We start from the raw sequence: 27,011 nt of genomic DNA on the forward strand, positions 1-27,011 counted from the left end.
GCTCCAATATTCCTTCCTGGAAAATTCCATGAACAGAAGAGCCAGTGCTTATGAATAATACTACATTCATTTTAACAGTACCTTTAATTGTTGTATTAAAAACACATATGCCAGAATACTGCAGTGATAAGGGAACGCTCTGTCTGACTTCAGTACCTTTGGACTGTGAAACTGTTGCACCTTGTTTTATGTCCCTGCATATATTCCAGTGTCGGTTGCTTTATAGTCTTTGGGAACTTGAATAGAACTTGTGTCCTGCTTTTGTGTGAAAATTGTATAAGTTTTAATTATGTTGAATTGGTCCATAGTGCTTTTCAGGTCTACTGTATCCTTTTACTTTTCTATCTATTCATTCTATTAATTTTTGAAGGTTTGATATTGAAGATCCAATTTAAAATCTTAATTTATTTACTTAAAAATAATTCTAATATATAATGTAACTATGTGTAACTTTGTTCTGTAATTTTTTTCTTGTTCTGTAATTTTTAAGTCTCCTGTAAATGTGTTATACTTTCATAATTTAAAAAATAGAAAAGAAAGAGAAAAAGCACATGTGCCAGGTTCTGTTCTATGCCCTTTTCAAATATTAGATCTTCCTTAATCCTGATAACCAACTCTGATATATTATTGTTATTCCTCAACTATAAATAAGGAATAGAGGTCCAGGGAGGTTAATATACCTGATATAACATAACTTGGAAGTAGCTTAGTTATTACATTGTAGTCTATCATATGACTGTCATAATTTACTTTTCCAACCAATTGATGACATTTGGGAAGGGAATTCCAAATTAATTAGGTAAACTAAGATTTTTACTTGGAGCTTCAATGTCAAACTCTCAAAAATTAATAGAATGAATAGACAGAAAAGTAGAAGGATATAGTGGACCTGAAAAGCACTGTGGAGAAAAGCACATAGAACATTCATTTTCATACCCTTGGGCATCAAGTGTATTTCCATAGCAGAAATAAGAGTAGTAACAGGGGGTCAGATTATACACGTTGCTTATTTTAATACCTGTCACCAACATGATGTTCAAAAGTGTAATTCCAATTTATTTTCCAGTGATGGCGATCATTTTTTATTTCTTTTTATATTTTCCCAATCTGGTAATATTTCTGCTTATCTCCCTGTACATTTTAATGATGACTCAGCACAGTTTATTTGTTATGGTTCTGAGTAGTCTGTTTAAATCCTGTGCTATATATAGAATTTATAGGAGTTGTTGGAGAACATAAAGCATGAGTATTTAGCCAAGGAAAGTGCTTGTGTGAAGGAGGTACATGTTATGTTTGGAATCAGATGGGATGGAGCTGTTTACACAGTAAATTCATTAGATAATAACTCCTCCCCAAAGGGGACTGCACAGTGTTTGCAGATTTTGGATGGAATCTTCTTAAAAAGCATAGTTGTAGATGAAGGACACAGTCAGGACAAAAGAGTGACTGCATCAGACTAATAGACTTAGGTAAAACAGTCAATTTACATTTATCCTAACTTCAGGCACATTGCTTTGCTAGAATGTGAGATAAGTGCAATTGTGAGGTAGTTTGAGCATTCTTTCGCATTGCCTTTCTTTGGGATTGGAATGTAAACTGACCTTTTCCAGTCTTTTGGCCACAGCTGAGTTTTCCAAATTTGCTTGCATATTGAGTGCAGCACTTTCACAGCATCATCTTTTAGGATTTGAAATAGCTCAACTGGAATTCCATCACTGCTAATAGCTTTGTTCGTAGTGATGCTTCCTGAGGCCCACTTGACTTCGCGTTCCAGGATGTCTGGTTCTAGGTGAGTGACCACACCATTGTGGTTATCTGAGTCATGAAGATCTTTTTTGTATAGTTCTTCTGTGTATTCTTGCCACATCTTCTTAATATCTTCTGCTTCTGTTAGGTTCATACCATTTCTGTCCTTTCTTTGCATGAAAAGTTCCCTTGGTATCTCTAATTTTCTTGAAGAGATCTCTAGTTTTTCCCATTCTATTGTTTTCCTCTATTTCTTTGCATTGATCACTAAGAAGGCATTTTTAAAATCTCTCCTTGCTATTCTTTTGAACTGTGCATTCAAATGGGTATATCTTTCCTTTTCTCCTTTGCCTTGAGTTTCTCTTCTTTTCTCAGCTATTTATAAGGCCTCCTCAGACAACCGTTTTGCTTTTTTGCATTTCTTTTTCTTTGGATAGTCTTGATCCCTGCCCCCCTGTACAATGTCATGAACCTCCGTCCATAGTTCTTCAGGCACTCTGTCTATCAGATCTAATACCGTGAATCTATTTGTCACTTCCTCAGTATAATCATAAGGGATTTGATTTCAGTCATACCTGAATGATCTAGTGGTTTTCCCTACTTTCTTCAGTTTAAGTCTGAATTTGGCAATAAGGAGTTCATAATCTGAGCCACAGTCAGTTCCCAGTCTTGTTTTTGCTGACTGTATAGAGCTTCTCCATCTTTGGCTGCAAAGAATATAATCAGTCTGATTTCAGTATTGACCATCTGGTGATGTCCATGTATAGAGTCCTCTCTTGTGTTGTTGGAAGAGGGTGTTTGCTCTGACCAGTGCATTCTCTTGGCAAAACTCTGTTAGCTTTTGTCCTGCTTCATTCCGTACTCCGAGGCCAAATTTGCCTGTTACTCCAGATATCTCTTGACTTCCTACTTTTCCATTCCAGTCCCCTATGATGAAAAGGACATCTTTTTTTTGGTGTTAGTTCTAGAAGGTCATGTAGGTCTTCTTAGAACCATTCAACTTCAGCTTCTTCAGCATTAGTTGCTGGGGCATAGACTTGGATTGCTGTGATATTGAATGATTTGCCTTGGAAATGAACCGAGATTATTCTGTCGTTTTTGAGGTTGCATCCAAGTAATACATTCAGACTCTTCAGTTGACTGTGATAGCTACTGCATCAAAATCCTCCAAACCAGGCTTTAGGAGTATGTGAACCGTGAATTTCCAGATGTTCAAGCTGGATTTAGAAAAGGCAAAGGAACCAGAGAGCAAATTGCCAGCATCCGTTGGATCATTGAAAAATCAAGAGAGTTCCAGAAAAACATCTACTTCTGCTTTATTGAGTATACCAAAACCTCTGACTGTGTGGATCACAACAAACTGGAAAATTCTGAGAGAGATGGGAATACCAGACCACCTGACCTGCCTCCCGAGAAATCTGTTTGCAGGTCAGGAAGCAACAGTTAGAACTGGACACGGAACAAAAAACTGGTTCCAGATTGGGAAAGTAGCACGGCAAGGCTGTATATTGTCACCCTGCTTATTTAATTTATATGCAGAGTACATTATTTGAAATGCCAGGCTGGATGAAGCACAAGCTGGAATCAAGATTGCTGGAGAAATATCAATAACCTCAGATACGCAGATGACACCACCCTTATGGCAGAAAGCAAAGAAGAACTAAAGAGCCTCTTGATGAAAGGGAAACAGGAGAGTGAAACAGTTGGCTTAAAACTCAGAAATTCAGAAAACTAAGATCATGGCATCTAGTTCCATCACTTCATGGCAAATAGATGGGGAAACAGTGGAAACAGTAACAGATTTTATTTTGGGGGGCTCTAAAATCACTGCAGATGGTGACTGCAGCCATGAAATTAAAAGACGCTTGCTCCTTGGAAGAAAAACTATGACAAACCTAGACAGCATATTAAAAAGCAGAGACCTTACTTTGCCAACAAAGTTCTGTCTAGACAAAGCTATGGTTTTTCCAGTAGTTATGTATGGATGTGAGAGTTGGACTATAAAGAAAGCTGAGTGCCAAAGAATTGATGCTTTTGAACTGTGGTGTTGGAAAAGATTCTTGAGAGTCCCTTGGACATCAAGGAGATCCAACCAGTCCATCCTAAAGGAGATCAGTCCTGAATATTCATTGGAAGGACTGATGCTGAAACTGAGACTCCAGTACTTTGGCCACCTGACGCAAACTGACTCACTGGAAACGACCCTCATGCTGGGAAAAATTGAAGGTGGGAGGAGAAGGGGACAACAGAGGATGAGATGGTTGGATGGCATCACGAACTCAGTTGGCATGAGTTTGAATAAACTCCGGGAGTTGGTGATGGACAGGGAGGCCTGGTGTGCTGTAGTCCATGGGGTCGCAAAGAGTCGGACATGGCTGAATGACTGAACTGAACTGAATTAACACACTAGATTAGTTTTGGATTAGTTTATGTGTTCATTTGAAGTTTGTATTCTTTTGCTTCTCTTTGTTTTCCTCAGTATCCTGTTTGTGAGATTCCTTCATGATGTGCACAGCAATAATTTCTTCATTCTCATTATTGTATAGTATTCTAGAACATGAATATTTATACATTTTGCAGTTGATGGATATTTGGGTTGATTCCATGTTGGAACACAAATAGTGCTGCTCTGGGCATTGTTTTAAAATGCCTTTTGGTGGACACATAGACATATATCATAGTAATGAGCTTGTTTTGTCATAGGAATGGCATATAATTCAACTTTATTAAATCTTGCCAAACAGTTTTCAAATTGGTATACCAGTTTATTCTCCCACAACCAGTGTATGAAAGTTGTACTTTTTAAAAAAGTCTTTATTGAATTCATTACAATATTGCTCCTGCTTTCTGATTTTGGTTTTTGGCCAGGAGGCATGTGGGACCTAAGCTCCCTGACTGGGGTTAGAAACCCTCCCACGCGCAGCCCCCCACAACCCACCCCTCCGGAGGGCGAAATCCCAACCACCGGACCACCAGGGAAGTCCGAGTGTGAAAGTTCCTTACCAGAACTTGTTCCTTACCAACACTTTTTATTTCAGCTCTTCTGACAGGTATATAGTGGATTTTTGCATGGCTTGTGGGATCTTTGTTCCCTGACCAGGGTTCAAACTCAGGCGCTTGACAGTGAGAGTGCACAGTCCTAACCACTGGATTACCAGGACTACCACATTTTAGGTTTGATATGTATTTCATCATGATTAATTAAGTTGGTTACATATTTTACGTGGCAGTTTGATACTTTTGAATTGTAGTACCTGTGATTAGGGTCTGTCCAGAAGAGAGGGTTTTTTGTTTCAAGTAATAAAGGAGCACTCTCTATACTTTTTTCCCCCAAAATGAAAATTTAAAGTAGATTCCAATACATAAAACAAATTAAAAGAAGTACTTCTTGAGAGGCAGAATGCCATGATAAATAAAAGCAGATTCTGGGCCTAGTCTCATCCATTAGGAGTTGTAATTCTGCCATTTACTAGTTTTGTGAATTTGGGCAAGTTACTTAACCCCTATTTACTTCAGTTTTCTTTTCCTTAAAATGAAATGTAATGAACATCATAAAGTTAATGTCAGGGTCAAGTTAGGTTTTTAATATAAAATACCTAGGACAGTGCATGGTACTTGACAAGTACTGTGTAATTCTGGCTGTTAGTGGTGGAGATGAATATAAATTTATTTATGAACTTATGCAAAGTTAGTTGACAGTGAGGCTCTACTGTTGTGCACAAATTTGAAATGAGGGTTATGGATGATCAGTTCAGTCGCTCAGTCGTCCAATTCTTTGTGACCCCATGGACTGAAACACACCAGGCTTCCCTGTCTATCACCAATTCCCAGAGCCTACTCAAACTCATGTCCATCGCATCTGTGATGCCATTCAACCATCTCATCCTCTGTTGTTCCCTTCTCCTCCTGTCTTCAATCTTTCCCAGTGTCAGGGTCTTTTCCAATGAATCAGTTCTTTGCATCAGGTGGCCAAAGTATTGGAGTTTCAGTTTCAGCATCAGTCCTTCCAATGAATATTCAGGACTGATCTCCTTTAGGATGGACTGGTTGGATCTCCTTGATGTCCAAGGGACTCTCAAGAATCTTCTCCAACACCACAGTTCAAAAGCATCAATTCTTTGGCACTCAGCTTTCTTTATAGTCCAACTCTCACATCCATACATGACTCCTGGAAAAACTATAGCTTTGACTAGATGGACCTTTGTTGGTAAAGTAATGTCTCTGCTTTTTAATATGCTGTCTAAGTTTGTCATAGTTTTTTTTTTTTTCCAAGGAGCATGCGTCTTTTAATTTCATGGCTGCAGTCACCATCTGCAGTGATTTTGGAGCCCCCCCAAAAGTAAAGTCTGTCACTCTTTCCGCTGTTTCCCCATCTATTTGCCATGAAGTGATGGGACCAGATGCCATGATCTTAGTTTTCTGAACGTTGAATTTTAAGCCAAATTTTTCACTCTCCTGTTTCACTTTCATCAAGAGGCTCTTCAGTTCTTCTTTGCTTTCTGCCATAAGGGTGGTGTCATCTGCGTATCTGAGGTTATTGGTATTTTTCCTGGCAATCTTGGACTTCCCTGGTGGCTCAGATGGTAAAGTGTCTGCCTACAATGTGGGAGACCCAGGTTTAATCCCTAGGTCAGGAAGATCCCCTGGAGAAGGAAATGACAACCCACTCTATGCCTGGAAAATTATTGCTTTCAGCCACAAGATAAGATGAGCAGCCCATGTCCTCAGGCCTTCCATGGCCCGATAAAGTGTGACTCCATAGCTACTATAGTGTATGTACTTACTGTTGCAAATTTAATGAGCCAACACATAGGCTTGATTAAAAACAAACTGAAAGAGCTACACTTTTCCTAATTCATGGCATATTTTCAAGGTACTCAAATAAAGGTGTAGAGCTACACAAATAAAAAACATGAGTTTACCAGTCAGCACAAGTTATGTGTTACGTGGTGTCTGGCATGTTAATGTTAGGCATATAAAAACATTCATGTATGTGCTGTTATAGTTCATGGTAATTAACTCTTAGAGCCAGCTGACACAGTCACCAGCTGGCTCTTATAAACAATCTTGCATGTTTGTAGCTGTCTGACCGTTAACACCAAGAGAATGTTTCCAACTATGCTCATGCTTTCAAACAGACTAACGTGAGTATCTTGACAGACTCTAAACTTTAGCACCAGCTTTACCTGGCACCAGCCGACTGTCGCCCACTGCTCCTTAGTCAGCATGAGCTCCTGCAGCCTGGCCGTCTCTCCTCTGCCTCGCCGGCTCCATGGTTCTGTGTTCCCATCTCTGTAGCAGCAGTACCTGCCTGCTATAGCCCCGTGCTGTCTAACTTGAGCACTGTAATTTCTTCCTGGTCCTGCTTGGATTCCATTTTCTCTCAGAATCATTCCTCTCTGATACCATCTTTTTCTCTGAAATCCTGTCCTGACACTGTGTATGTCGGGGTCTAAAATTTATTTTTAAAATATTGAAGTTGTGCTCTATCCCAACTCAGTGCTACTCACAAACTCCATCAGCAGAGGGAGCTAAATACAAGAAGATGAGTCCCTGAAATTAAGACCTGAAGTTAAAGAAAGTGCTTATAAAAACAGTAACATGTTCACATACTGCTCAATAATGAAAAAGAGGTGGAATACTATTAGAAATCAGTGGTTTGGGGTTCAGTTCAGTTCAGTCGCTCAGTCGTGTCTGACTCTTTGTGACCCCATGAATTGCAGCATGCCAGGCCTCCCTGTCTATCACCAACTTCCGGGGTTTACCCAGACTCATGTCCATCGAGTTGGTGATGCCATCCAGCCATTTCATCCTCTGTCATCCCCTTCTCCTCCTGCCCCCAATCCCTCCCAGCATCAGGGTCTTTTCCAATGAGTCAACTCTTGGGGTTAGGCTCAGGTTAGGCTCAACTCTTGGGGTTAGGCTCTGTGAGGAGATTTGTATAATCTTTTTCAAAGAGGTAATTCTCTATCATGTTAAAAACCTACTTAGATAAGGATGTTTATTATATAAGCATATTGGGAGAAGCAGTAAGATGTTTAGTTTTTTAAAAAATACTGTTTATTCCCTCTCCATAGATTTTATTAAGGACATGAAGCAAGGTCACTAGCCTTGTGAAGAATTTCATATGGAGTAACGAGGCTTGAAGTTACCAAGGATTATGGATAAACCAGTCCAAAGTTTAAAAGATAGAATTTTCAAGTAAATTTTTTATTTGGTTTTGATTAAGTGTATGTATCTTAATTTCAGTTAGCAGACTTGAAGAAAGAGAAGCAGAACTGAAGAAAGAATATAATGCCTTGCATCAGAGACACACTGAGGTGGGTTTCTAGGTTGGTTCTTACCATACTAACATTAAGATAAAGAAATTAACCCTAGAAAATATGTTTTAATTTTTCTTTGAAAATCAGCCAGTGTTATCCTTGGGGGTTATTATTCACGCAGACTTTAAATTTCATGTAGCATTTACTTAGTTACCAAATGCTGACTTTAATGTCTTTTATCTGGAGTTAACTTTTCATGTTATGAAAAATGTAATTATTAAGGCATTTCCAATAGTTACGTTTTTCACTGGTTGAGTAAAAACCTAACTTGTACATATTAAAAAGTATACGTGATACTAATAGAGAGAATTAATATAACTTATTGTGATACCTGTTGGGAAATGATGGATTGCTAAATTGTTGGTCAGAGTCTCTACATTTTTAATTTGTATTAAGTTCATAACAAATGGCAAACACATTATAATGTCTTAAAATGGCTCTAAATCAGGCTTTCTGCATGAGGTTTCAGTGTATTAGTTAATAACTCTAGCACATAATCTCTTTAAAGCAACTTAGAAAATGTACTTGAGGGTCTTTTTAAACTCCTTTTAATGATTCTCTGTCAGCCTTTTCTGTGTTGCGTTTGTTTCTCTCTGTCTCCTCCATGTGAAAATTGTGAACTAGGGTTTACATACTTAAATAGAATTTTCATAGACACATGCACTGTTACATGAAGAAAATGATTGCTCTTTCTCTTTCTAGTCCAGTCTTTCCCATGATACAGATGGTTACAGTCTTTAGCTTCCATTTTCCTTTCAGTATTGGGGGTGATCTCTTATCCTGCCTCTGGTAGGGACCTATATTGTTGCTTTTAAGTAGTATAAAACCCCATTGCAGTCAGTTTCATTTGTTTTTGAGAGTATTGTGCTTTTAACACCTTCCACACCTTGTTGGAATTTCTTCCTGGCATGTGAGGTTTGTTACTGTTTTAGCTAACATAGCCATGTACCAAGCATGAAGTGTCACGGAATTGATATTGAGTGGTAAAGGAAAAAGACTGGCCACAGAGGGCTGGAACCGTAGAGCTCTGGGAAAACAGAAACAGCTTACACAGCAGCCTTTCAGTATGAAAAGATAACCACATTTTAGTAAGATGGTATTTGGTACATATTAAGACTGTTAAAAACCAATTGGTTGTTAAAGGTTTATTGTTTGTTCTTTCCACACCATTCATTTCATGCCCCAACAGTGCCCTGTACTGGTAGTTATCATCGATGCTGATAATTACAAGCACGTTTGGGGGAATAGGTTTATGTGCCATAAATAATTGGTAGTAATGAATTATGTTTTTCTTAATTGAAGGTTTTAATTAATCATTGTAATAATTGAGGATTGTTAAATTGAAATATGTCTAAAACATATGCTGTCTTGAAAAAGTCATTGTAAAGTGAAATAACATATTTTCTCTCATATATGTACATAGTTTTTATATTTCTATTCCTTCAGAGAAGAACGGTCTAAAAGAAAAAAAGAAGGATCTCAGGAAAATCTTAAAACCAAGGCAGAGAGTGGGGCCTGTCTAATAACTGACAGATCCTACATGTAGCATTTTCACAAGATCCCCTCCTTTAGACATAAGCAGCTTCTGTCCTCTGATAGGCTGTCTATATTTTGCTCTGCCTCAAGGAATGTTTATAAGACACAGATATGGCTTCTTTAAAATGTGTTTGTGTGTTTATACATCTGTACTAGAAATACCATTCAATTAGCAATTATAAATTCCTGCTGCTGCTGCTAAGTTGCTTCAGTCGTGTCCGACTCTGTGCGACCCCATAGATGGCAGCCCACCAGGCTCCTCTGTCCCTGGGATTCTCCAGGCAAGAGTACTGGAGTGGGTTGCCATTGTCTTCTCCGTATAAATTGCTATCCAATGCTAAAGAACTAGGTCGTTTAAAGGTAAATTTTTAAAACCTTTAGAGAAAGGAAGTCTGAAGGGTTTAATTTTTCCACTGTTACTTCTAACTCAGGAATCTTTTTAAAAGTACACAGAAAAGTTGTTTAGACAGCACTTCTATCAAACACGTTGTTTGCTGCATAAGGGAAATCTCGGGCTCATTTCGTAATGTGAATAACTGTTCTCTAATCAAATTTTGACAGAATGTGGTCCACTGGAGAAGGGAATGGCAAACCACTTCAGTATTCTTGCCTTGAGAACCCCATGAACAGTACGAAAAGGCAAAATGATAGGATACTAAAAGAGGAAGGTTGGTAGGTGCCCAATATGCTACTGGAAATCAGTGGAGAAATAACTCCAGAAAGAATGAAGGGATGGAGCCAAAGCAAAAACAATACCCAGTTGTGGATGTGACTGGTGATAGAAGCAAGGTCCAATGCTATAAAGAGCAATATTGCATAGGAACCTGGAAGGTTAGGTCCGTGAATCAAGGCAAATTGGAAGTGGTCAAACAGGAGATGGCAAGAGTAAACGTCGACATTGTAGGAATCAGCGAACTAAAATGGACTGGAATGTGTGGCTTTAACTCAGATGACCATTATATCTACTACTGTGGGCAAGAATCCCTTAGAAGAAATGGAGTAGCCATCATAGTAAACAAGAGTCCGAAATGCAGTACTTGGATGAAATCTCAAAAACGACAGAATGATCTCTGTTCATTTCCAAGGCAAACCATTCAATATCACAGTAATCCAAGCCTATGCCCCAACCAATAATGCTGAAGAAGCTGAAGTTGAACGGTTCTATGAAGACCTACAAGACCTTTTAGAACTAACACCCCAAAAAGATGTCCTTTTCTTTATAGGAGACTGAAACGCAAAAGTAGGAAGCCAAGAAACACCTGGGGTAACAGGCAAATTTGGGCTTGGAATACGGAAAGAAACAGAGCAAACGCTAATAGAGTTTTGCTAAAAGAACGCACTGGGCATAACAAACACCCTCTTCCAACAACACAAGAGAGGACTCTACACATGAACGTCACCAGATGGTCAACACTGAAATCAGATTGATTATATTCTTTGCAGCCAAAGATGGAGAAGCTCTATACAGTCAGCAAAAACAAGACTGGGAGCTGACTGTGGCTCAGATCATGAACTCCTTATTGCCAAATTCAGACTTAAAGAAAGTAGGGAAAACCACTAGACCATTCAGGTATGACCTAAATCAAATCCCTTACGATTATACAGTGGAAGTGAGAAATAGATTTAAGGGCCTAGATCTGATAGATAGAGTGCCTGATGAATTATGGACGGAGGTTTGTGACATTGTACAGGAGACAGGGATCAAGACCATCCCCAAGAAAAAGAAATGCAAAAAAGCAAAATGGCTGTCTGGGGAGACCTTACAAATAGCTGTGAAAAGAAGAGAAAGGAAAAGCAAAGGAGAAAAGGAAAGATATAAGCATCTGAATGCAGAGTTCCAAAGAATAGCAAGGAGAGATAAGAAAGCCTTCCTCAGTGATCAGTCCAAAGAAATAGAGGAAAACAACAGAATGGGAAAGACTAGAGAGCTTTTCAAGAAAATTAGAGATACCAAGGGAACATTTCATGCAAAGATGGGCTTGATAAAGGACAGAAATGGTATGGACCTAACAGAAGCAGAAGATATTAAGAAGAGGTGGCAAGAATACACAGAAGAACTGTACAACAAAGATCTTCATGATCAAAATAATCACGATGGTGTGGTCACTCACCTAGAGCCAGACATTCTGGAATGTGAAGTCAAGTGGGCCTTAGAAAGCATCACTACGAACAAAGCTAGTGGAGGTGATGGAATTCCAGTTGAGCTATTTCAAATCCTAAAAGATGATGCTGTGAAACTGCTGCACTCAATATGCAAGCAAATTTGGAAAACTCAGCAGTGGTCACAGGACTGGAAAAGGGCAGTTTTCATTCTAATGTCAAAGAAAGGCAATGCAAAAGAATGCTCAAACTACCGCACAGTTGTACTCATCTCACATGCTAGTAAAGTAATGCTCAAAATTCTCCAAGCCAGGCTTCAACAATACGTGAATCATGAACTTCCAGATGTTCAGGCTGGTTTTACAAAAGGCAGAGGAACCAGAGATCAAATTGCCGATCATGGAAAAAACGAGAGTTCCAGAAAAACGTCTATTTCTGCTTTATTGACTATGCCAAAGCCTTTGACTGTGTGCATCACAATAAACTGTGGAAAATTCTGAAAGAGATGGAATACCAGACCACCTGACCTGCCTCTTGAGAAACCTATAAGCAGGTCAGGAAGCAACTGGACATGGAACAACAGACTGGTTCTGTCTGTACGTCAAAGCTGTATATTGTCACCCTGCTTATTTAACTTATATGCAGAGTACATCATGAGAAATGCTGGGCGGGAAGAAGCACAAGCTGGAATCAAGATTGCCAGGAGAAATATCAATAACCTCAGATATGCAGATGACACCACCCTTATGGCAGAAAGTGAAGAGGAACTAAAAAGCTTTTTGATGAAAGTGAAAGAGGAGAGTGAAAAAGTTGGCTTAAAGCTCAACATTCAGAAAACGAAGATCATGGCATCTGGTCCCATCACTTCATGGGAAATAGATGGGGAAACAGTGGAAACAGTGTCAGACTTTATTTTTGGGGGCTCCGAAATCACTGCAGATAGTGATTGCAACCATGAAATTAAAAGACGCTGACTCCTTGGAAGAAAAGCTATGACCAACCTAGGTAGTATATTGAAAAGCAGAGACATTACTTTGCCGACTAAGGTCCGTCTAGTCAAGGCTATGGTTTTTCCAGTGGTCATGTATGGATGTGAGAGTTGGACTGTGAAGAAAGCTGAGTGCCAAAGAATTGATGCTTTTGAACTGTGGTGCTGGAGAAGACTCTTGAGAGTCCCTTGGACTGCAAGGAGATCCAACCAGTCCATTCTAAAAGAGATCAGTCCTGGGTGTTCTTTGGAAGGACTGATGCTGAAGCTGAAACTCCAGTACTTTGGCCACCTCATGCGAAGAGTTGACTCATTGGAAAAGACTCTGATGCTGGGAGGGATTGGGGGCAGGAGGAGAAGGGGGCGACAGAGGATGAGATGGCTGGATGGCATCACTGACTTGATGGACAGGAGTTTAGGTAAATTCTGGGAGTTGGTGATGGACAAGGAGGCCTGGCATGCTTTGATTCATGGGGTCGCGAAGAGTCGGACATGACTGAGGGACTGAACTGAACTGACTGAATCAAATTCAAAATGTTATGGACATTATTGAATTTGCTTAAAAGGACAGTGGAGAAAATTTACATACTCATTAATCACCAAAAACTTGAACCCTTGTCTTACTCTAGGGAGTGTTTAAATGCATTCTCATCTTATCCTCTGAGCAAACTCTTTATCACTCACCCCATTTTACAAACTGAAGCTTAAAAGCGAATATGGAGTGATTTGTCCCAAATGCTATGCTAGTATGTGACTGGATTTGAATCTAGGTCTCTCTGATTCCCTTTTCCTGAATTTTTGGTGCTTTTAAGCTATGAAACATATGGATGTTAAATGCACTACAAGATTTTCTGTCTCTTTGTTTCATGGTGTCTCAACCATTTTAAGAATTGTGGCCTTGTGGATATACTTACTGAGCTGCATATGGAAAGATTAAAGGCCAACAGAATTAAAAGGATTATGCTGTTTGTCTCCAGAATCTCTCTTTTTTGCCTTGTTTTTCTAATAACTATTGTCTTGCATTTCAGTTTTAGCCAAAGCTAAATCAGCCTCTGCCTGAAGATTTCTCTAGGTGGGAGGGAATTTGGGATGTTCCAAACAATGTGCTTGGGATCCTTCTCCATGACTCCAGCTACTTGTTGCTGAATTGACTCCTGAATTTATGTGCATTAATATGCATACCTGAGAGAATCGAGAGTTGCAGTTCTGAGATCAGGAGGCATGGGTCTGGTGGACCCAAAATGATTTATCTAGAATATATTCTATTTTATTTTCCTGCCTCTCTTTTCTACCTTGCAGCATTCATTGCCCAATACTCCGTTGGTTTTGTTTTGTTTCTGTTTTAATAAAAAACCAGAGCTACTCTGTGAAGCCCTGTAATTAAAATTTACATTTTTATGTATAATTTATTTTATCTACTTTTTTGTGCTTATATAGAATATAGTGCTTATATAGAATATACTTCAGATATCAGGAAATGCTTAGAATGTGGGGTTTTCTTGTGGGTGTGAGGAAAAAAGGACAATGAGCTTATTGCTTGCCTCCAGAATTGACTGAAACGGCACCTAGATATACCACAAGTCTTATAATGCTTAACTGCTCTGATGACTGAGTCAGATTTTTCTGAGTTCGAAAACAGGTAATCATTAACTAGCTGGTCAGATTGGACAAGTTATTTTAACCTCTTTAAAATAGAGTTTATCTAGAAAATCCTATTGTTGTTGTGAGGATTAACTGAAACAATAGCTCTACATGCATTAGCTGATTTGTAGATGGTGATCAATAAATATTAGCAGCCATTTTGTTGTTGTTCTTTTGTCCTATTAAGTGCTAGTTTAACTGGGTTAAAACCAGTTTCATTGTGTAGACCATTTTGGAATGTTAGAATACTGTATCTCTAGTTACTTGGGATCACTTTTTTGATTGGGAATTGGTTTGAACTTCAACATCTAAATTAAAATTTTTTAATTTATTAAGACAGTAGTCAGTATGTAGAACGGACTGTTTGGGGTAGAACCAATTCTGTATCTTTGCATTTTATTTAATCTTTTTATTTTTCTATATTGAATAAATAGATTATTATAGACTCAATTTAGGAGAGATTTCTATTCATTTCAATCTGTAAAGGAACTTAGAGTCTTCATTTGAATAAATCAAATTCATATGATTACTTTCCATTATAAAAGAATTCAACTCAGATTTTCTAAAATCTTTTGAAAATTTAAACTGATATATTTGCTCCAACCATCACTTTGTTACGCTAGTCTCATTTAAATTTCTTCCTCACTTGAAGTTTTTCCTGATACTAGAAGGAAGCAACTCAGCATTTCTGCCTCACTGACACAAACACAAAAATTGTATTTCTGCAGAACTGTTGGAAAAGACAAAATATTTAAACTTAAAATTATGTAAATTCAAAAGCTTTTAAAAATGCTTTCATATACATATCTGTGTGATTATATATTCATCTTTTTTTGCCTGATACACTTCTTATTTGTACTAATTTTAACTTTGGGAACAGCCTAGTTGATTCTTTTATATTTGATTTGATGGAATTACCCATCTTAATCCATGCCTCAGACTTCTTGTTCATCTGAAGTAAATAACACTTTCAAATTGATTTATATACGTCTTAATTTTTGTATATGCTTCCATGCCAAGTATAAATTTCACAACATACTTATTATTTATTTGGCTACACTGTGCAGCTTGTGGGATCTCACTTAGTTCCTCAACCAGGGATTGAATCCAGGCCAGAGCAGTGAAAACATGGAATCCTAATGACTAGACCACCAGGGAACTCCTGACAAAAGCATACTTCTTAAAAATAAATTTTTAAAACTTGTTTAAATTTTCTTTCAGTAGCTATCCTTTTAATATTGCTACAATGCATATTTTAAGTTATTTGAGGTTGAAACCTATCTTCATGCAGCTAAAGTTTAGCAACTTACAAAGCTATTCCATGCTGTAACTTTAAGAATTCTAGGAATATTCTCCTTTTCTTGCCTACTCTTGATATTTACATTCCTTAAATTGTGGAAATGTAAGTTGGTGTAGCCACTGTGGAAAACAGTATGGAGGTTCCCCAAAAACTAAAAATAGAATTATCATATGATCCAGCAATCCCACTTCTGGGAATATATTCAGACAAAGCTGTAATTCAAAAAGATACATGCACTCCTATGTTTATAGCAGCACTAGTCACAATAGCCACAGTATGAACAATATGAAAAGGCAAAAAGATATGACACTGGAAGATGTATTCCCCAGGTTGGTAGGTGCTTACTATGCTACTGAAGAAGAGTGGAGAAATAGCTCCAGAAATATTGAAGAGTCTGAGCCAAAGCAAAAACAAATCCAGTTGTGGATATGACTGGTGATGGAAGTAAAATCTGATGCTGTAAAGAACAGTATTGCATAGGAACCTGGAATGTTAGGTCCATGAATCAAGGAAAATTGGAAGTGGTCAAACAAGAGATGGTAAGAGTGAACATTGACATTTTAGGAATCAGTGAACTAAAATGGGCTGGAATGGGTGAATTTCATTCAGATGACCTTATATCTACTACTGTGGGCAAGAATCCCTTAGAAGAAATGGAGTAGCTCTCATAGTCAAGAAAAGAGTCCAAAATACAGTAGTTGGGTGCAGTCTCAAAAATGACAGAATATTCTGTTTGTTTCCAAGGCAAACCATTCTATATCACAGTAATCCAAGTCTTTGCCCCAACCACTAATGCCAAAGAAGCTGAACGGTTCTATGAAGACCTACAAGACCTTCTAGAACTAACACCAAAAAAAGATGTCCTTTTCATCACTGGGTACTGGAATGTAGAAGTAGGAGAGATACCTGGAGTAACAGGCAAGTTTGGCCTTGGAGTACAAAATGAAGCAGGGCAAAGGCTAACACAGAGTTTTGCCAAGAGAACGCACCGGTCATTGCAAATACCCTCTTGCAACAATACAAAAGATGGCTCTACACATAGACATTACCAGATGGTCAGTACTGAAATCAGATTAATTATATTCTTTGCAGCCAAAGATGGAGAAGCTCTTTACAACAGCAAAAACAAAACCAGGAGCTGACTATGGCTCAGATCATAAACTCCTTATTGTAAAATTCAGACCTAAATTGAAGAAAGTAGGGAAAACCATTAGACCTTTCAGGTATGACCTGAATCAGATCCCTTATGATTATACAGTGGAAGTGACAAATAGATTCAAGGGATTAGATTTGACAGAGTGCCTGAAGAACTATGGATGGATGTTTATAACATTGTACAGGAAGCAGTGATCAAGAGCATCCCCAAGAAAAAGGCAAAATGGTTGTCTGAGGAGGCCTTACAAACAGCTGAGAAAAGAAGAGAAACTAAAGGCAAAGGAGAAAAGGAAAGATATACCCATTTGAATGCAGAGTTCCAAAGAATAGGAAGGAGAGGTAAGAAAACTTTCCTAAGTGATCAGTGCAAAGAAATAGAGGAAAACAATAGAATGGGAAAGACTAGAGATCTCTTCAAGAAAATTAGAGATACTAAGGGAACATTTCATGCAAAGGTGGGCACAATAAAGGACAGAAATGGTATGGACCTAACAGAAGCAGAAGATAATAAGATGACGTGGCAAGAATACACAAGAACTATACAAAAAAGAATTCACAAGAACTATACAAAAAAGATCTTTATGACCCAGATAACCACAATGGTGTGATCCCTCACCTAGAGCCAGACATCTTGGAGTGTGAAGTCAAGTGGACCTTAGGAAGCATCACTTCGAACAAAGCTGGTGGAGGTGATGGAATTCCAGTTGAGCTATTTCATATCCTAAAAGATGATGCTGTAAAAGTACCACACTCAGTATGCCAGCAAATTCGGAAAACTCAGCAGTGGCCACCACTAGAAAAGCTCAGTTTTCATTCCATTCCCAAAGAAAGGCAATGTTCAAACTAAATGTTCAAAACGTTCAAGCTACCACGCAATTGCACTCATCTCACATGCTAGCAAAGTACTGCTCAGAATTCTCCAAGCTAAGCTTCTACACTATGTGATCTGACCAAATGTTTAAGCTGTATTTAGAAAAGGGAGAGGAACCAGATATCAAATTGCCAGTATCCACTGGATCATAGAAACAGCAAGAAAATTCCAGAAAAGGATCTACTTCTGCTTCATTGACTATGATAAAGCCTTTGAGTGTGTTGATCACAACAAACGATGGAAAATTCTTCAAGAGATGGGAATACCAGACCACCGTACCTGCCTCCTGAGAAACATGTATGCAGATCAAGAAGCAGCAGTTAGAACCGGACATGGAATAACAGACTGGTTCCAAATTTGGAAAAGAGTTCATCAAGGCTGTATATTGTCACCCTGCTTATTTGACTTATATGCAGAGTACATCATGAGAAATGCCGGACTGGATGAAGCACAGGTTGGAGTCAAAGATTTCTGGGAGAAATATCAACAACCTCAGTTAAGCAAGTGACACCACCCTTATGACAGAAAGTGAAGAGGAACTGATGAAAGTGAAAGAGGAGAATGAGTGAAAATGCTGCCTTAAAACCAGCATTCTAAAAACTAAGATCATGGCATCTGGATCCAGCATGTCATGGCAAATAGAGATACAATGGAAACAGTGGCAGACTTTGTTTTCTTGGTCTCCAAACTCATTGTGGATGTTAACTGCAGCTGTGAAAATAAAAGACACTTGCTCCTTGGGAAAAAAAGCAATGACAAACCTAGACGGCATATGAAAAAGCAGAGACATTCCTTTTCCAACAAAGGTCTGTCCAGTCAAAGCTATGTTTTTTCCAGTAGTCATGTATGGATGTGAGGGTTGGACCATAGAGAAAGCTGAACGCTGAAGAATTGATGCTTTTGAACTGTGGTGTTGGAGAAGACTCTTGAGAGTCCGTTGAACTGCAGGGAGATCAAACCAGTCCATCCCAAAGGAAATCAGTCCTGAATATTCATTGGAAAGACTGCTGCTGAAGCTGAAGCGCCACTACGTGATGCAAAGAACTGACTCATTGGAAAAGACCCTGATTCTGGGAAAGATTGAAGGCAGGAGGAGAAGGGGATGACAGAGGATGAGATGGTTGGATGGCATCACCGACTCAATGGACATGAGTTTGAGCAGGCTCTGGGAGTTGGTGATGGACAGGGGAAGCCTGGCGTGTTTCAGTCCATGTGGTCGCAAAGAGTCAGACAGGACTGAGCAACTGAACTGAACTGAAATTGCTAACGTAACTTTTCGTATTCATTTTTTTCTTATTCAAATCACGTCAATATCTAGCAAAGTCTTTTTGATTTTATGACTGAAATTGTTACATTTCAAATGTTTTAATACCAGTTTTGGGTCTCTTAAAAGTGGAACTATATCAAGAATCAAATGAGGGACTTTCCTGTTGGTCCGGTGACTAAGACTCCATGCTCCCAATGCAGCGGGCCTGAATTCGATCTCTGGTCAGGGAACTAAACCCCACGTGCTGAAACTAAGGCCCAGTGCAGCCAAAAAAAATAAAGGAGTCAGATCAGACTGTAGAATTTCTTGGCAGGTTTTACACTTGATATTCTTGAAGTTTTCACTGCCATATTCAGCTTGTGTCTTATGGTTCCTTATTAAAGAGTTAATGTGCTCTGTTTTTTTCATTTAAGTTTGCTGCCATTTTTATATGATTATATTAAGTAATGATTCCAGTAAGTTAGCAGTCTAACATAGGAGAAAATATTTTAGCATTCTTTGAACTAAATCTGTAGCAAAAATAAATAAATATCTTGGTATTAAATTGAAAATTATCTTTACTCAAGTTTCAAGTTAATTTCTTCGTTGTTTCCCACTTTAGCCATGGATTTCTCAAGTGTCATCTGTCCCCTTTAATCAGTAATCTCTTGTCACTTCCTTCCCAATGTCTATATCTAATTTGTGTTATTTATGTCAGACTTATTTAATAGCATTACGTATTATAAAAATTTTTTGCTATGTTAAGCAAAATGTTGGCTACTTTTCTGGACTCTAGCATCCTTAAGTGTAAGCATTTGCCTATCCCTTTGAGAATAAAATAAAATTTCATTCTTAATATTCTTTTATATGGAACATGGGTAGTCCGATAAATAAGAAATTTATATGAAAAGGTTTCCCTTGTTAAAATGTTAACTTTTTTTCCAGGTATTAGTCTTAAAATTTTGTGTATTCTTTTGTTTCTTCAAAATAGATGATCCATAATTATATGGAACACTTAGAAAGAACAAAACTTCATCAGATCTCAGGGAGTGATCAACTAGAATCCACAGCTCATAGTAGAATTAGGTAAGCTTTTTTTATACATTTTTGCCTTGGGAAAAAGGAAAATAAAATAATCTGTTTCTATTTCTCTCTGTTCTTTAATCCTCAAACAATAGTTAGCTCTCTCCCTGCTGTAGTTGGAATGCTATAGGAGGGGGTAGCATAGAAAAACAAAACAGCTTTCACTAATGAAAAGGTAAATTGATAGCCATTGTTTCCTGATACTTAACAAAGATTGTAGTAGGTTTAAAATTTTCATTTGTCAGAATGCTGTAAATTTTTTCAATTCTCCTGTATAATTGGTTTAAAAGTCATTTTTGCTATAGAGAGGCATGTTTAAAAGGGTTAGCTAGACTTCTGTTTGATGTAGGAGTGTGAATAAATTATGTAGATCTCCAAGCATTGTAGCCAATGAGCTGAGCCAGGCCTGTTAGTGGGGAGGAAAATAGTTAATAGGCTGGCCTCTGCTCTGGATTGCTGCATAAATGCTAGGAGCAGCAGCTCTATGGTTATGAGGCTGTGAGAGCAGGATGACGTCAGCGCTTCGGAGCTGCAGCAGGATGGAGTGGAAAGCTGCTGCTGATGGCATTGTTTTTGTGGCAGCAGCTGAATGACAGATCCTCACTACAAAGATACCCCTTTGGCCCCCGTGTAGGCCTCCTGGTTCGGGTGTTTCACCATGCCAGCACAGCGCCATGAGTCCTGGATGCATGCTGCTGTTTGTGTTTGGCTTTGTTGGCGGGGCGGTGGTCATTAATTCTGCTATCTTAGTATCTCTCTCCGTTTTGCTGCTTGTGCACTTTTCTATTTCTACCGGAGTGCCAGCTTTGACGCAGAACCTACCAAGGATACTCAGGTACTTCAGTCTCTCTTAGAAGTCCTTTTTTAGTTGGTTTTTCTTTTATTTTTAGCTTTATGGGTCTTCTTTGTAACCATTCATGTTGCAGATTGAAACAATGGAAAATGGCCTGAAGCTAAGACTTCTATTCTTACATATAGTAATTTATAGGCTGTCGCTTAGGGATATGCTTTGTGTTTGGAAACCACCCACTTAAGAAAAGGATTTTTAGATTGTGCTTATACACAAATACAAGGTCAGAGTGGTCTTGTTTTAAGCAGAGGGTTCAACCAGTAAAGGGAAAATAGGAGTAGAGCATTGGGTCCAAATTTACACCTCTGCATCAGAGCATCTGAGCATTTAGAAGCAAATATCTTTATGGTGGGACTTGTAGTTGATTAGACACAGGCCATAGGTGTTTATTTTGTTCCAGTGATCCTTAGAGTGTTAGAGGTTCAGGCATCCTTTTTGCAGTTTTTGATAGCAGTTCATGGGAACTGACAATTTAAATATTTTCCTCCTACAGCAAAATATATTTGAAGTGAAAGGATTTCAACCTTTTAGGGCAAGGAATTCATTTTTCTCCCAATTATTTATGCATCAAAGTTGGAAAGCTTTACAAAGCCTATTCACTGTTGTTTTGTCAGATGTTGCCTTTTCTTTGTAGACTTGGGTAACAGATATCCATGCCTGCTTGTGGGGATATCATTAATCTCTGTAGCGTTTCTGCTGGTCACTGTACTTGCATGCTCTAAGAACCATTTTCTATATTTTAGAGTTTTAATGTTGTGGTTTCTTTTGTTTTCTAACTCACCAAGATAAAAATTTGATTTGTTGAGATTTCTGCTTTGTGTGTGGTTTTTAAATGAAGGTTCTTAATGTATAGCTTTTATTATGTAAATGTTTATTTAAAACTCAACTCCTAATTGTGGACTTAAAGAGAAATTAAAGTAGTAAGTTCCCTCATCCTCCTGTTCAACATTAGTTTAAGGTCCAGAATTTAATTTCATCTGTGGTCTTAAAACTTGGTCATTTATTTATTTTTTTCCTGATTTTATAAAAACTGCGAGCAATCTCTTTGCTTTGTGTGCATTTTAGTACATAAAGGATTTGTGTGTATGTATATATCGGCTTTTAGGAAATTGAAACTCGAGAACATATAGACTATTAAAGTAAGATTAATTTTAAAGGGCTGTCCTAGGTTTCAGTTCCATTTATGAAGGCAGTAATATGCAGTGGATAAGAGGTTCAGAGTTGGACTACCAGGCTACAAATGCTCTGCCACACATGAGTTATGGGACTTTTGGCAAATTACTTAATCTCTGTACCCGAGTTTCCTCCTTTGAGCTTCTTACCCATTGAGTCATTTTAAAAATTCGTGAGATGATTATTTTGTATTTAATCAGTTAAAGATATATTGTAAATTAAACAAGTAAATAATTTTCATAATCATTTATATTTACTCCATTTTTAGTAAAACTATATCAGCTCTAGCTATTTTATTCATAAAATAACTTATGATTAAACTCAAAGAGTTTCTTGACATAAAAGTCGCTGTTGATCTGACTGAAGAAATATATCAAAGTCTTTAATATTAAGATTGGCTTCCCAGCTGGTGCTAGTGGTAAAGCACCCACCTGCCAGTGCAGGAGGCTTAAGAGAGAGGAGTTCAATCCCTGGGTCGGACGTATCCCCTGGAGGATGGTGTGGCAATCCAGATCTCCAGTATTTTGGCTGGGGGAATCCCATGGACAGAGGAAACTGATAGGCTACAGTCCATAGGGTTGCAAAGACTCAAACATGACTGAAGCGCAGTTGTCAAAAAGTAATAGTTCCAGGAAATGTACATGGGTCTTGGAGTCAAAACAGGCCTGACTTTGAATCCCATTTCTTCCAATTACTAGTCCCCAAAGTCTCTGAGCATCACTTTTCCTAATCTGAAAACAGGGAAAATAATTCTTATTTCCTTGTGAGGATTAAATGAGAATATGTAAATAAATTATCCATTTCAGTGCTTGCCACATTGGTGGGTGTTGAACAAATGTAATCTTTTTACTGTTCTTTATATATATGTATAGTAGATTTTATTAATGATTATTTGTTTTAAATGGAAATAAAAATATTTAAAGACATATTTGTGAAGTTATTTATGCAAGTAGATAACATTTAAATAACCAATTTAAAAATGGATGTATGAGTTTAAAAAATAGATGTAATGAGGATTCTGATGGCTGATTCTGATAGCTTCGTTTCTTGACAGTAGTATCATTATTAAAACACCTGGTGTTTAAATCTGCCACTTGATATTTTCCCACATGTATTTTCATTCTTTGGTTTCTTATGTGAGTTTTACTGAAGCATTTAATATATAGTTAAATATATAGTTAATTTATATAAATATATAATATATTTAATATAGAGAGTATCAAATATACATACCAGTATACATACAGGACCTAATGTTGTCTTTTCAGGGTTTCCTTTTGAAAATAGGACTCAAACTAACATGCATTATTATATGTCCTCCCTCCCTCCAAGTCAGTAAGAAAAGGAGGGAAGAGTGGTGTGTAGTAATACTATTTTCCCAGAGTTGAAACAGTATAACCTAGAGCATCATTGACCCTCTTGATAGCTATCAGTTTCTGAAGAAAAGTTCCCCTTCTGTAGAGCAGTTTCTGGAGGAAAATAAAAGCAATGTAAAGATTTGAATTCTACTTGTATTTTCAACTGTAGATTTTGTAGTTAACAGAAATGGAAAAGTAAAGCTTGGACTCCAAGCTGACTCCTTCCTCCAGTAGTTTTATACTTTTCCAGTGTTTGACATGTGTGAAAAATGATTGTGTTCTCATTCATAAAGGAATATAACTCTCATGACTGGCCTGTGTTTTTATTTCTGTTGGCAGTGTGATAAATTCGAATGAAGTTTGTATTACTTTTCTTTGCATTTGGGGTCAGAGAGCGTTCCATTAAATTCCATCTGATTAAATTCTTGGTCACTTTTTTTGCTTAAGTCATCAAGATATGTTAAAAAGAATAAGTAATCTAGTAAGTCTAAGATCCTTAGATTTTCAGTTCCCAAAATATGTTGCCTGTCCCGAATTTCTGGTCATTGTCACCATCGTTTGATGAAATAAAGGGCATTTTAAAATCAAGCAGAAAAGGGGTGAGTCATGCTCAAGAAAGAACAGGTTCTACAATAAGTGGAAACATTTATGTATATAATGTGTTCTGTATTATCCAGTAAGGATATAATAAATAATGCCTCTTTTTGCTCTGGACTTATGAAAGCTTTTTTCCTGAACCAGCAGTTGGGAATTAAACAGAATAGCTGACTGCTGTGTAATTTGGTGGTTCTGGCAGATAACCTAAGCTTGTCATAACAAGCTTACATTGGTTTTAAGATCTAACCTTTCATTGTGCTGCCTATGTGTTTTTGAATTTTTCTCCCAAATCAAATAGGAAAAGTACCCTAAGTGTGAAGAAGTGATGAGTAGTTAACTCTGATAGAGAAAAGTCCTGTTCTGTTTCTTTGTGCATACAACTTTAATAGAATACAATCTCTCAACCCTTTTGCTTCACCTAATCTTTAAGGTGTTTGACAGTTGTACTAATTCTTCCTGATTGTTATTAGGAATGAAAGCAATGTACCCTTTGTGTTCAATGAGGGCACATTTCAAAAGTGGCTTAAAGTTTCTTGGTATAAAGATAAGCTTACAGAATAAAGATTTATTTCGCAAAACTGAATATTTTCCAACTTTTATGTATAACCTCAGTGTTCCTGTTCTTACAGTTTTACTAGAAGCTCCAAACCTTTAGTGTCTGGTTTCTAGAGAATTTCTGTTTGAGTTAATGACCCAGGAAGAACCAGGCTTGTTTCTACTCTTTAAAAACCCTTTGTATTAATAAAGGATGTGTTTCTCGTTCAAGTTCTATTATTAAAATTGAAACCCTTATTCACTGAAATTTCCCACAAAGCATTGGAAACTCTACAGTTTTTGATAGAATCTTTGGGCATCCTTGTTTGGAAAAACTGACAGTTGGATTGTCATACATACCATGATGAAAAGGAGCTCATACAGAAAAATATGAGTTCCTGTAGAAAAATAGAGTTTTCCTACTTTAGGGGATAAAACTCTGGAGGCAAAAAAGCCCAACCTAAAAGTTGAGAATTATGCTTTACTCAGGGACGTTTCTAAGGACCATAGTCTGTCAGGGCAGCCTCTCGGATAGCTCTGAGGAACTGTTCCAAACAAGCAAGGGAGGACCTCGGGTACTCAGGAGTGTTTGCTAATTACAAAAGGCAGACATCTCAAGTTAACGATTTTAGTGCTTTTCTATGCTTGGGAAGGTAGAGGAGTCTGGGCTCACTGAAATTATTTCTTTGATATGCAGCTTAACTATCTACGGTCAGTATCCCGTTTTTCTCCATCCTGAATTCCTCTCAGGGCTCTCCATCCAGACTGGCTACAGTGGTTAATGGCTGAATGGCAGACAGCATTCTGTTCTTTCTTGATTGAAATGGCAGGCAACATTTTTTTGTACGTGTTCTTTTGACTAATCAGTAGGCCTGATTTAAACCGTGTATTCATTTTCCTCAAGGCAGAAAAAACACCCTAAAGAGACTTGGGTAAGTATTTAGGGATTAATATGAGGAATTGGAAAGCCTAGAGAAGCAGGAGTGGGGGTCATTTGCAGTTCCCTAGGGCTGACCTAAGCATGAGTGAAACTGTAGCAGCTCCCCTTGCTGTGAAACCACACCACAGACTGCTTCCTGAGCAAGGAACTCAGCAGTAACTTAAGATTTTGTAAACTATTGTTTTTACTGCCTTTCTTAATTGATTTCTTGGGGCTTAGTTTAAGTTCTGAGACTTTGTCCGTTCTCTTTGGTAAGTCTGCTTGTTCAGATAGGCACACAATATTATTTAAGAGTGACGACTCTAAAGCAGTGACAGCCTAGGCTTATTACTTACAGTCACGATGAGTAAACCTTAAAAATGAACTAATGCTTAGTTCTTCTGCCCTCTCCAAATAGAAAAGAACGTCCTATATCATTAGGGATTTTCCCTTTACCTTCTGGAGACGGATTGCTTACACCTGACACTCAGAAAGGTGGTGAGACCCCTGGATCAGAACAATGGAAATTTCAGGAATTAAGTCAACCACGTTCTCATACCAGTCTGAAGGTAAGCTTTATCCTATGAAAATCTTCAGTTTGTTTTATAAGCTTTCTTATCCAAATTGAAGTGCTAGACAACCAGAAGAGAATAAAATGAAATAGTATGTGTACATTTTTTGGTAAAACTAATGCTTTTTTTAAATTGGAAATGAGCTCTTACCAAAGAGTTTGTTTTGTATTACTCATTTTTCAAGTTTTATAGGAAAACAGAATCAAGCGTTGTTACATCTTGATTGTCATACTAATGACCAACATTTCAATTTCATTTAGGCTGTTTCTATTTGATTTACATTATATGAATTTAGGATGGGGTGATCAGTGAACCTAACTATGTTTTTAAGAATTGAAAATCATTGCCACCTGAAATCCTTAGTTCACTGCTCGAAAGCTTCACAATTTAATAGGGCTTTACTTAAAAAAAAAAAAAAAAAAAAGGAAGTGGCAACCCACTCCAATATTCTTGCCTGGAAAATTCCATGGATAGAGGAGCCTGGCAGGCTGCAGTCCATGGGGTCAGTAGCAAAGAGTCGGACACGGCTGAGCAACAGCATAACAACTTCCTCAAAACCTTCATAAAGCAATATCCAAAAGTGATGTGTGTTTAGCTAAAAAGGCCTGGTGTTAGTTCATTATAAATTATATTCTTGACCAAGAACTTTTTACAAAATAAGTTGTAAATATAAATAATAATATATTCTAAGAGTGGAGATATGATAATAATTAAAAATATTTGATGTTATAGTCTATATCTTATAAAGTAGAATATTTATAAAGGGAACTGATTATAAAGGAACCTTGTTACATTAGAAAATCTACTCTGTCATAAAACAAACAGACCGCCTAAATGAATACAGTTGAGTTATTTACATCTTTATCTCTTTTTTTCTGGTCTCTTTCTCGAAATTACTTTTCATGGTTTAAATACTCAGATAACTCTTTTTTTTAAAAAATTGGTTTTTAATTTATTTGGCTGCACTGAGTCTCAGTTGTGACACACAGGATATTTAGTTGTGGCATGTGGGTCTAGTT

At 37.7% G+C, this 27,011-nt stretch overlaps 1 protein-coding gene across 11 annotated transcripts in view; it reads left to right on the forward strand.

Moving 5' to 3' along the window:
- SPAG9 (sperm associated antigen 9) overlaps window positions 1-27,011 on the forward strand; it is a 152,299-nt gene that overhangs the window by 53,861 nt on the left and 71,427 nt on the right. For 8 of the 11 annotated variants that reach the window (XM_069603657.1, XM_069603662.1, XM_069603652.1 and 5 more), the window contains 3 exons: window positions 7,996-8,066; window positions 19,898-19,992; window positions 25,839-25,989. In XM_069603657.1, the coding sequence (XP_069459758.1) occupies window positions 7,996-8,066; window positions 19,898-19,992; window positions 25,839-25,989 (317 nt within the window). Of the gene's footprint in view, window positions 1-7,995; window positions 8,067-19,897; window positions 19,993-20,447; window positions 20,825-25,838; window positions 25,990-27,011 lie in introns of those variants that run through there. The other 3 variants (XM_069603658.1, XM_069603659.1, XM_069603660.1) reach the window with 1 other exon arrangement.

This window comes from Ovis canadensis, chromosome 11, assembly GCF_042477335.2.
Source record: "Ovis canadensis isolate MfBH-ARS-UI-01 breed Bighorn chromosome 11, ARS-UI_OviCan_v2, whole genome shotgun sequence".
NCBI lineage: Eukaryota > Metazoa > Chordata > Mammalia > Artiodactyla > Bovidae > Ovis > Ovis canadensis.